A 12,140-nucleotide genomic window follows, 5' to 3' on the forward strand; every position below is an offset into this window, starting at 1 on the left:
TTGCATCTGTTCTGCTGTTTCCAAAGGATTAAACAAATCTCCAGCATCTAGAGGAGACCTATGTTTCCCATTAAGATCCAGTCTCCCTTCTCTAGTTTAGGAAAACAGCCCCCCCGCATAAATACATGCATTTTAGCTGCATACATGGCAGCCGTCAGCAATTCTGTTTCCAAATTCTCTAGCACTTAAATGTGTCCATGTTATTGTTATTTGGACCATTGAGATGTGAATACTGTGTTTGGAAGTTTCAGGTTATTGCCTTAAAAGCAAAACCAGAGAGACTGATCTATTTCCTTTTCCTTCTCACAGGCAGGAAGGCAGATGTACTGGTGACCCAGCTTTGGTCATTTAGAGGAAGAGGGCATGCTAGGGGAAGGCAGAGCCAAGAATAGAAGGAACTTGGGCCTTGCAAGTCCCCCTGAATGAGAGCTCCGCAGCCAGCATGGACTATGCACTTTGGGTCAAGCATCTGAAAGAGGAATAAATCTGTATTCTGGAGTCTCTTTGTTACATCGGCTTAGGCTCTGCCCTTACCAATGTACAGCATAAATTCCTGTGTGGTGATTTACAAGAAATTTATATTTATTCAGAATAGGTAAATAATAAAGTGTTCTAAGTATTAGAAAATTCTACATAGCAAAAAACACTAATTTGCATTAAAATGACATAAAACTACACTGAACCAAATTTTCTCTTTGGTGATTCTCAGAACTTTTCTGTGTCTTGCAGAGGCTCATGGTCATCATTTTAAATACTATTATAATTATAGTATATGTCTATAGATGTTGGCGCTCGAGTAAATCTATAACCTTATGACAAACTCCTAAAAACTCTAGTTTCATTGTAATTTATCTCCACTATTAAAAAAGGCCATAGAATGTTAAAAGTAACTTTTGTGAATGTTCTCAGTATTTGGAAACAAAAGGACACTCAGTATACTTAAAAACAAACAAACAAACAAACAAAACCATATACAAGATCACTTTACTTCTCACTTGTTAAAACTTTTCAATGACCAAAACTGCCAAGATATAAGATAGTATGTTGATAAACCAGTTACAAAGAAATTAAGGAATCTTTTGTTCAAAAGCGTAGATTTGACATTTACCTGCCCCAATGACTCTCTCAATGCGAATTCTTGAGGGATCAATCTCCTTTGCAAATTCATGAACTGCTAGGGATGGGTCTTCGTATGTATCTGGATCGATGTAAGTTTTAATTCCCGGGAAGCGCACTGCAACAACAACAACAAAACGATTGATTTAGTTTGAGTATCTCTGTAGTCTACATCTTGTGAACATTTAAAACGGGGAATGACATACTGAAGTAGTCAGTCTTATTAATGACTTAAAGTCTCTCTTTTCTTCCTGTCCCACGCTCTGCCCATATGAAAGCTTTGACTACAAGGGTCAAACATTTATTTACCTCACGGTTAATGTAGAATGACCTGGTGGATTCCTAGAAAGTGAGCTGACAGATTCCAGAAAACACATGTCTCATATTTCTGTAAAATGTTTAATCAGCTCACTCGTTCACTAAACTTCCAAAACAGTCCACATCTGCTCTAGCTTGGGGAATGGGAAAAATGAGGCATAAGCCTCCCTCTAAAACAAGGAAGCCCATTAGGGTCCCTCCTGTACCTTTTGTACTCTACGGCATTAGGTTTCATGAACTCATACCCTAGTCCTGTGGTCTCTCCCTTTTCCAGAAAACCTCAAGCAGTAAAGAACTGACTCCATGGCATAGAAGCAAGAAAGGCCAGTAGGGATAATGGCCGTTTTCTGTATTCACATAGTGGTTTCCATGGACTGACTGACTACACATAGTGCTGAAAAGGATCAGCTTGTCTATCCTGGTGGGAAGGATGGAAATCAAAGGCCCAAATCTGGTCATTGGTTGTATGTCTGTTGAGCTTCATTGGTGGGGATGGAGTGCTCACAGCCTACGGGCAGTTAGGATGATGAGAAAGGATGGCTAGAAAACATGAATGCGTGGTTGTATGTCCATTTGTGAGTATCCAAAGAAGTCACAGACTGCCTCTGCCCATGAATATCCCTCTGTTTTGCTCATTTATGTATTTCTTTTTCTTTTTTTTAGAGAAATGGCAGTCTTGCTACATTGTCCAGGCTGGCCTTGAATTCTTGAGCTCAAGTGATCCTCCTGCCTCAGCCTCCTGAGTAGCTGGGACTATAGACACAAGCCACCCAGCTAGCTCATTAATTTCCATTTTCCATTTTAGATCTCTAGACAGGAGGTCATTTCTTACATATCTTTCTATCTTTCCAACTATCTTTGGTATGGTTTTTACAGGCAATAATCACACAGAGAGCCTTTATTGAATACAGACTAGTAGGGATTAAAAGACCAATGTGAAGTTTGTGGCAGAGTGGATGGTATTTTGGTTTTGTTACTTCTTAGATTTTGAAAGCCATATAATAACCAGCGTTAACTGTTTTTTGACTCTCCTTGCAAAACAAACAGACAAAAAAATCAAAAGCAACAAACAAAAGGTAATAAAGTTTAGAGGAGGTATTGAAATGCCCAATATTAGCAGCAATTTGCTTCCTTAGTCCTTCTATGCCCATTGCCTTCATTTATATATTTGGTCTTCTGTCTTCTTAGTGCTACATATGGACCATGCGAAAATTAATATTTCTGAAATTAGCACCAGAAAAGCATATTTCTAGGTATATCCAGACCTGACACTAATTTTAACGTGTCATGCTTTTCTTGACTTCTCAAAGTATACACTGGAGAAAAGGAGAACAGATAGTCTCTACCTCTATTTTATATTCCATATGATATTTTTATAACAACTTAGTAGAATTTGTGATTTCAGACTGAGTTCTATAACCTCAAACCTAATAGCCACTACTAATTATTAGTGGTTTCTAATCAGATATGTCGTCGTGTTGATAATATTATGTTAGACACAGATAACAAGCATCATTTAGTAACTCATATGTGGTTTTAACTATTAAACTATTCAATTATTTAAGGTGGTACGCATTTCTATAGAATAAGACTAGTAAATATGACTTTTTTTCCATATAAACATGATATGTGTAGTAAAGAGGAAAATAAACAACCAAACTGAATTCCAGTTTTGAATACCTGGTTACTAATTTAACTTATCGTCTTCTTAAACATCAGTTGGTTAACTTTCTTCTACCTCCTTGGCTGTCTTGTTTTCATTGCTTCGTGCTGGGCCCATCTGGTTTGGTTTATGCTAACCTGACTCTTGGAAAACAGATAATAAATGCCTCAGGAGCACCTTCTCCCTCTGCATATCAATACTAAATGCCCTGTAGTGAATCTTAAGGTTGCCCAGAGTAAGTCATCAGCCCAGGTGTCTGGATCCAGGTTTCTGCAATCTGTTTATAGCCTTTCCGGGTTATCCCAGGCCAGATATCAGTTCTCTCAGCTCTGCCAGTGCAGTAAGACTCAAACTTACTATATAAACACTCCTCACTTAAATCCTTTCCCTTTCCTGGAGGGTGGTATAGATTGAAATGTCCTTTATTATCTTTTGCTCAATTTGAAATAAAAGATAAATTAAAACAGTTCAGTTGCTTTGCATATTATCTCTACACTGTGGTTAATTAGAGAACATCCCTTTCTTGTTAATCCAGTGTCTCACAATAGAAAAACTGTCTTGCTGAAGTAGTTTGCAATTTGGAGGTGGAGGTGGAGGTGGATGTTGAGGAGGAGAAGTTGTCAATTATCAAACCAACTATAGTGGTAATTATAGGCTGCTTGGGAATAGATCTCTCAAATGAATATAACCTTGTAGTCAACCCAAGGATTTCATACATATTCTAAGAGTTAAAGAGCTGATATTCTTTTTTAATATTAATGAATTGTAAATTGATTTGTTATATATTTAAAAGACAGTCCCTACAAGAAGGAATAAAGATTCCCTAATATTTATTTCTATGTCTAATGCTCCACTAGATAAAAACCAACTCATGTTTTGGAGCCATTGTGAGTGGTAAATAACTTGATAAAATCAGACAACTATTATTTTTAGCAAATTCAGTCTGTTGTGTTTTCCAGCAAGCAGAATTGGGAACAAGGTAATGTTATTTAATGAGAAGCAGGTGTAACTCTCACCAACAAACCTGGAAACCAGATGAAAATTCTTAATGCTGAAAGGTTGGAAGAGACTTTTTTCTTTTGTTTTTCAACTCAATAGATAGCATTTGAATGAACTCCTGAAGTGCTGGAACAGTACAAAATAATGAAAGAAAGTCACTGCGCTACTTACAATGCCCATTCTGTAAGTGGTTTCTTCTCTTCTCTTCTGACTTCATCTTGGCTTTTATGTACCATTGACATCTTTTAAAAAGATAAAAAGAAACTTGTTTTAAGAAGTATGCTGGATACAAAGCAAAACCAATTAAAATACGTATAATCTATGAACAAAGTTCTTGTCATACAGACCACTTTTACAATATCTTTATAACGTGAAAATATTCTATACAAGGATTTTTATGTACATTGAAACTAGTCCTAGAATAAAATACTGTCAAGTAGATGGATTTGCAAGACAGGAGTCTTAGAAAATATTTAATAATCTGCCATAACCATCCCTTATATGACTACTAATAGCTAGAGTTGGTAGAAAAAAAAATTAAAAGTCAGAATAAAAATGTATTTTGAGTCAGTATCTCAGAAATGTCTACAACTGTCTTCCATTTTCATTGCTAAACAGCAGGACGGTTCAGCAGTTTTATTTTTTAATATTTGGAATTTTGTAGAGGCATGTTCTAGTCTCCCTGTGGATCATGCTCTCAAGAGTTCTTCAATATGAGTAAATTCTTCAACATCCATATGATTTGATGGTATATCAAATTTCTACTGGATAAACAAAGTATATCTGTGTTACATAATTCAGTCTTTCAATGGGAATTTTGCCTCAAATTCTATGAAAAGTTGAGTATTTACTCAGAAATGTCTTACAGTTTTTATAGAATATTTTTCAATGAGTGCTCCCCTACCAAAGTGCTTAAGCGATACTGCAAAATATATATTTTTTCTATTTTATGGAATTGAAATTGTTCTCTTCAATGCATGGAATGTTAAAGCAATTTCTGATGAAATATAAATTGGCAAACATATAAACTGAAAGCTGAAAATAATTTAGCACAATTTTTTTTCTTCATCATTTAGTTCTCCTTTTAAGTGGTATTTCTATTCTGCTCCAGGAATCCCAAATAAAGATAATATTTGAGCCCAACTCTCAAGTTTATTAGGCAACACTTATTTAGCCCGCAAAGACTGAAATGTTTTCTTTTGTGTTCATCATATTTATGTGTTAAGGAAATATTTTCTGATGCCTTAATGAAATGCTTTGCCACATGTGTATGTGCTATTTAAATCATTGTTTACCGAAATACTCTATGAAAAAATAAGGCCTTAACTTATGTTCTTGATACATATAACTGTATACAATTTTGCAATATAGTGAATCATCATTAAATTTCTTTTAAATGTACAGATGATTTTTTCTATTGTAAATAATATAATACTGATGTTAAATAAAATCACATTTAAGAAATTACTCCCTCCTTCAAAGAAACTTTGAAAATGGAAAACAAAAATATTTCTGAATCAAAATCAACCATCATACTTAATTTTCCACAGTATAGTTACATGATATAATTTGTATCTTTGGAGTTAAGATCTCCTTAAAGTACAATGGAACGCCATTGTACTTGAATAACTAAATAAACTTTCTGGGCTCCAAAGCATATTGTCTTTAAATGGTACGTAACCTCATGATAATTAGAGTATTATAAAGTATCAGTGACCCCAGTTCAAAATGCATTGGCAGCATTAATGTTATAGAGGTTAAGGAATATACAGTAACGTTTATTCTTCTATTTAGCATTTTCCTAATAAAGTTTGCTAAACACATAGCAATGCTAAAGTACTGGCAATTTGATTTTCTTAACCAAATTGTCATTGTGACTTTACATACAACAAAATAATTTTATTTTCTTATTCCCTTTCTTTTTTAAACGTGCACCATTAACCCTCACTGAAACTTTCTCTCTGTCTCTCTCTTTCTCTTTTTCTCCCCTCCCCTCCCCTTCTTTTCCCTTCCCTCCTTCCTCTGTCTTTCTCTTTCCCTAACAGTAACTGTCTTGGAAACCCTCTCTTTGCCAGGGAGTCCAAAATAGTATGGGAATAATTTTAATCTTTTTCAGAAAACTTAGACCTCCACCAGGCTGTTTAGGGGTTTTATTTTTTATAACCACTTTACTCTGGCTAGTGATTCAAGTTTTTGTAGGCCATGTTTGATAAGCTGCAGTGCTGAACATTTAATCTTCAACCTAATAGTTAATTGGTTTAGAGACTCCAAAATTTGTTTTCTGTCCTCTATAAAAGATGAGCATTATCAAAGCTCTGATGATGGCAGACAGCTGTCAGAGGTTAGCCCTAAAAATAAAGGAAAAGGGTCCTAAGAGAATGCTGGACAACAGTGACTGATGGTGGCAACATGTTATGCCCAAATTAGTACTTTTATTACGATGAATTTATCATTATTTCCTGCATTCTTTCATGTCTGTTTTTTCCTTGTTACTATAGCTAGCACTATTCAATCAGCTAATCACCCCCCAAAACTAAAGACCCCCAAATACTCTCTCTTAATTCTAAGACCATTACTATATCTGTTTATATGCATGAAAAACTTAACTAAACATAGTTGTAATGTGCCTTCTTTCCATTAATTCCACAAATAAGTCATCATTTTTAACTCAACCACATTAGAATATTCATGCTGCTTTTTCCTTGGTAAATTCTATAAAAGGAGGTTTGTTACAGCTAAATCTAATACCCTCTTACTGAAGAGAAGTTGTATATTTGTCAGAGACCCACACTTGATACATGCAAAGTACCTGCCAAGTTCTATACTTTTTGGTGTGCTGTCAAAATTGTAGACAATTATTACATATGTGTATATCTTCTGTAATTTTAAGTAGATTAAATTTTAATAAAATATTGGCCCCTAAGCGGTTTTAAAACAAATAGTGTTTTCAGTTCACTGAAGGTAGCTATTTATTATTTCTGCTCTTTCTGAGGTACCAGTGTTTTCTGGAAGGGTTGGTGTGCTTTAGCTGGAGTGAGCATGGGTGTGTACTGTTTGGCTGACATTCTTTTTGCAGTTTTAAGTCTTGATAGTGGAATATTGCAGTAGATGTGTGTTTCAGATTATAAAAAAATCTGTTGAGGTATTCTTTTGTGCCCCTATTGATATCTAGATAGAATATTTTATCTTCTTGTTAGAATGATCTGAGAATAAAATATTGTGATTTCTGACAAAAGTCTAGGCCAAATACCATTGATTAAATAAGAAATAACATTTATTCTTTCATATAATGTTATACATATTATCTTCATTCACATCTCTCTATTATCAGCACCTGGCTTATGGTGTTCATACTATTTATTTAAAAGTCATTAAATGGTTTTAATATACTTCTGTATCAAACCTGTGTAAAAATAGAAAACTAAGGTTCTGATGGGTGAATCACTTTGACCAGCTAGTCAGGATTCAAATTTAGGATTTTTGCTATGTTAAATTTACTGTTAGTTTATATTTTTATTCATATTACTTTGAAGTATAGAAATATTGGATTTATAAAACCAATTAATACATTTCTAACATAGACAGTTTCAATATTTAATTGATAAAATATTGTATTTCTATAACACCAGGTTTATAAAGAGTTTTTATATAAATTGTTCTGGCTTTCCATTAAAATATTTTTTAATAAAATTAATTTGATGGTGTAATTTGATTATAGTAAAGGAAAAACACAGAGTAACTTATTGAGTATAAATTCATCATTCCTAGCTTTCAAACAGCTTTAGTCATCTTTGGATCTTTCCATATTCAGGGACTTGTTGACACAGAGAACTAATGATGGTTCACTGACAGAGTGGATTCTTCTGGGATCCCTCTCGACCTCAGGTGTGCTTTGTTATATCTACAAGCATTTGAATACTCAGTGTATAAAAAGAGTGGTTATTCATCTTGGAAATAGTCTGGTATGTTTCAGTTACCTTCCAGTGATTAAGAAGAATAAAGTCAGGATGACGAGGAGAGTGAATCCACCAACAGCGGCGGTGGCTATCACGAGAATCTGTCCTTGTTCTGCTGCCATGTCAGAAGCTGAAACAGAGATACAATATTAAAACTTCCCTGGGTGACATTTCACTATTAAAACCATTTTACAATTTAATTTATACTAGAAAGTACAATAACGGATGCCAAGCCCAGCATATTTGGCCTTTATTTCAGTATTTGACACATATGAAGCAAACCCAAAATAAATGAGTTTTGACTAAGGGCTGAAGAGTTGGGGCCATAATCCACAACATAAACCTCTCCTCTTTCTTCAAAAAAGGTCAATAAAGTAGATGAATTCTTAGTAGCCCTTATTTTAAGATTAAGTATGTGCTGTAAAACTAAATCAGCAGATGGGCTAAAGGATTCTGTTTTATGTCATTGCTCACCGTATTTCCTCTTAAACACTCTGGCCAACAGACCAGGCTTTATAGACTGTTTTGATATCTGTTTTCACAAAGTAGAAAGACTACTGTATAATTCCTTTTAAGAATGATGTTCTTTATACTTCATAGAGCTTAATCCACACACTAAAATTGTGGAATTCCACCTCCACAGCACGAGGCTATGCATAGTGGGTGCTCAGATGTTTAATCAGCAATAACTGGAAAAATGATATTTAAAAGCTTCCTTTTTTGAAGAAAAGACCAGATTATATATGGTAGCAACATGTTCCTTCTTTCATTGATAAAACTGTCTCTTAAAACCACAGGAGCTGCATGTTTTACTAATCTTCCAGGAATCTTTTAACATATATCATTTCAATTAATTTATTAGCACTTCTAATTTTTTTATTCATAATGCTTTAATCAAATTTTTAATGAGTGGAATAGGCAATTGTTTAATAATAGAGGTAAGAAAACAGAAGCACAGAAAAAAATTGAAGAAATTGCTGAAGCCCACAAAGAACTATGACCAGAATTCAGTCTTTCAGGTTTTTGTCTCATTTCTCCTTTTTTTTTTTTTTTTTTTTACTATAACTTGTAGTAATCATTCAGTTAACCATCAATATTCTAGAAAACCAAATCAATCAGTCTCTTAATGTTCCTTAACTGAAATTAAACTTATTTTTTATTTTGACTACTGAAAATAAATAATATCTATTAATCTCATCAGTTACTAGAGAAAATTGAATCAAATAAGGTATATAACTGAGAAGCAAACTGCAGAAGTCTCTAACATAATAATTTATTAAACTTGAGTATTTTACAGCTTCCACAGAAGTAGATCTTTTTTTGAGAATTAAGTATGCAGTATACTATGTGCAAATTCATATCCAGAGTAATAGCATTCTCATAAAAATGACATATCTACAACAGAATGTCTAAGCCTTAAACACTATTGCCAAGTCAGTAAGAAACCAGTCATAGCACTTTAGAGACTTTTAAAAAAGTCTAAATGTTAATAAAAACAAAAGTCATTTATGTTCAGTTTTCAGTAAGAGAAATTTATTAAATCTTAGAATTAGAATTTAGTCACTATTTAATCAAGACATTTTCAAGCAATCTACTACTATGTTAAGTTTTTGCTCATAATCTGTGCAGAGACAAGTTAAGTAGTTGCATTTTATCCAATAAATAATGTACTGAAGGTTTTTTATTAGGTCTTCACTGAATTTCCTAATCTTCAAAATAGCACTGATATCATGGGAATTAATGTTGTGCTCTAAAATGTCACATATTCTCACTGAAAGTTATTGAATAACAAAAATGTAAGAAATAGTTGTTCTAGAAAACATTATCTTTTTGAAGATAAAGCAGATGGCATTTACCCAAAAAACATTATTTACTTAGAAACTGTTGTATCTGTAAAATATATAGTACAATTCAAGAATTTTGAATCAGGGGCATATAGTTTCATAATAGTTAGGTAGCTATAATTTGTTGAGTCCAAAATTCAGAGGAAGATTTAGTAATTGGGTGCCTTTTGAAAGTCAGATTACTTTGTTATAAAAAATGGTGTTGTTTGACATACATCATTACTGACTAAACTGCTAATTCTACAAATATGTCTCCTTTTGCACACTTGTTATTACATTTATAAACTTTGTTTTAATTAAAATTTTAATTAGATAACAATCTTAAGTTATGACCCTTTGAAAAATGCATATTCCTGCATAATTGCTTCTTAAACTTAGGAACCATAAACACTTCTCTGTGTAGAATAAAATATGTTTTTGGAAAATAAGGGTATTTAATGAAACACTATTATACTGGAAGTAAAATGCTACAGATTGTGAGGCTGGGATGATTATAAAAACCTCATCAACATTATCAACTTCAACAAGACCAACAGTCATTATTTATTTAATAGGAAACTATGAGCATCAATTCATTATCCAAATTATCTTCACAATGATCTTGATAGGTAGGCACTATTATCACTCCTAGTTTTAACAGTTATTTTACTTTCTCAAGGTTACATATCTTGTCAAGAGAAAGCCGGCAATCCAGGTTCTATTTGTCGGTCTCCAAGCCCAAGCAATTGCCAGTACTTTAAACCACCATTGTTACTAACAGAAGAACTAACTAGATCTAGCTGTTTTGGTCACCCTAGAACAATCATAGCCTTGCTTGAACTTGGTTTCATATCTGTAAAATGATAATGTTGAATGTAATATTCTTGTCACAATCTTTCAGAGCAATTGTACTATGATATTGTGTTACCCATGCAGGCTGCAACCAAATAGTGGAAAGAACAAGATTTGCCATATGGAAATAAAAATGATCAGGAGCTTGGTCCTGATGGGGTTAATTTTTGTCTTTTACCATATTAGTGTTCTTCCGTCACAGAGCTCTGACCTCATTTCAGGATAAACTACAGGGCCCTTAACTTTGTTATCAAGGCTGTCTACAAATGGCTCTAGCATATGTCTTTAGATACATCTTATATTCTCCAAGCATACTGAATTTCTTCCAGTTCCTAGAAGGAGCCAAACTCTTAATATCTAGTCAATTTCTAATCACTCCTTCATGAATAGCCCATCATTTGGAAAGCTTTTCTTTTCTGGTTGTTTAGATTTGGGTAGGTCCCCAGACAGATGTTCCCTAAGACCCTTAAACTATTTCTACCAATAAAACCATCACATTTTATTGAAATTACTTTTTATAATCCGTCTTTCCCATTTGATTTCAAATTCAGTGAGAGCAGGAACTATATTCACTATGATATCCATAGTGGGGTGAATGGTGACAGCCTTTCCCCTCCCCTCCAAAAAGGAATTCGCAGGCGTAATTAAGAATCTTGATTATCCTGGATTAACCAGGTGGTCCGCAATCCAATGACAAGTGTCCTTGTAAGAGACAAAAGTGGAGAAGCCAAAGAGGAGAAGGCCATGTAAAGACACACGTAAAGACAAAGGCAGAGACTGGAGGTATGCTACCCACAAGCCAAAGAATGAAGACACCAAAAGGAAGGAGAGAAAAGGAAGAAGTCTTAGAATCTCTGGAGGGAGCATGCTTTTGGTCTCCAGAGCTGTGATATATTATTTTAAGCCACTGACTTAGTGATAATTTGTTGAAACAGTCCTAGGAAACCAATACAGTGTCCAATCTACATGGTAGTTAATATTCCTTTGAGTAAATGGGTTGAATAATTATTTGCACTGTATGGTTCTGGTAAGAAAAGGTCAGGAGTAATCCACATTCCCACCCTTCCCTTGACATGTGAGGACGATTTACCATCAGTGTAGCTATACAATATATGTGAAGAGTGTGTACCCAACACTAATCAGAAAAATCCAATTAATCTGTGTGCTTGGAGACAATGCTTTCTGGGAGGTAGAAGCTACTAGGGAATTCAGACTGCTACATTTTACCAAGTTGAGTGGATTAAAGCTCAGAAATATGAGTCTAAGGTTGAGAATTTATTAGTTCATTCAATTAATATTTATTGAGCAACTAGTATATGCTAGGCACTAACATAGACACAGGGTATACAATGATGAACAAAACACAGTTACTGTGCTCATGGATTTTCAGTTCAGTGGGGAAGACAGACACTG

General features: G+C 34.1%; 1 protein-coding gene across 3 annotated transcripts in view; it reads right to left on the minus strand.

The window, feature by feature from the left end:
• EPHA6 (EPH receptor A6) overlaps positions 1-12,140 on the minus strand; it is a 932,172-nt gene that overhangs the window by 259,625 nt on the left and 660,407 nt on the right. For all 3 annotated transcript variants that reach the window (XM_050778969.1, XM_050778968.1, XM_050778970.1), the window contains 3 exons: positions 8,074-8,182; positions 4,268-4,338; positions 1,109-1,234 (listed from right to left, as the gene is read on the minus strand). In XM_050778969.1, coding sequence (XP_050634926.1) covers positions 1,109-1,234; positions 4,268-4,338; positions 8,074-8,182 — 306 coding nt within the window. The remainder of the gene's footprint in view (positions 1-1,108; positions 1,235-4,267; positions 4,339-8,073; positions 8,183-12,140) is intronic.

This window comes from Macaca thibetana, chromosome 2, assembly GCF_024542745.1.
Source record: "Macaca thibetana thibetana isolate TM-01 chromosome 2, ASM2454274v1, whole genome shotgun sequence".
Lineage (NCBI taxonomy): Eukaryota > Metazoa > Chordata > Mammalia > Primates > Cercopithecidae > Macaca > Macaca thibetana.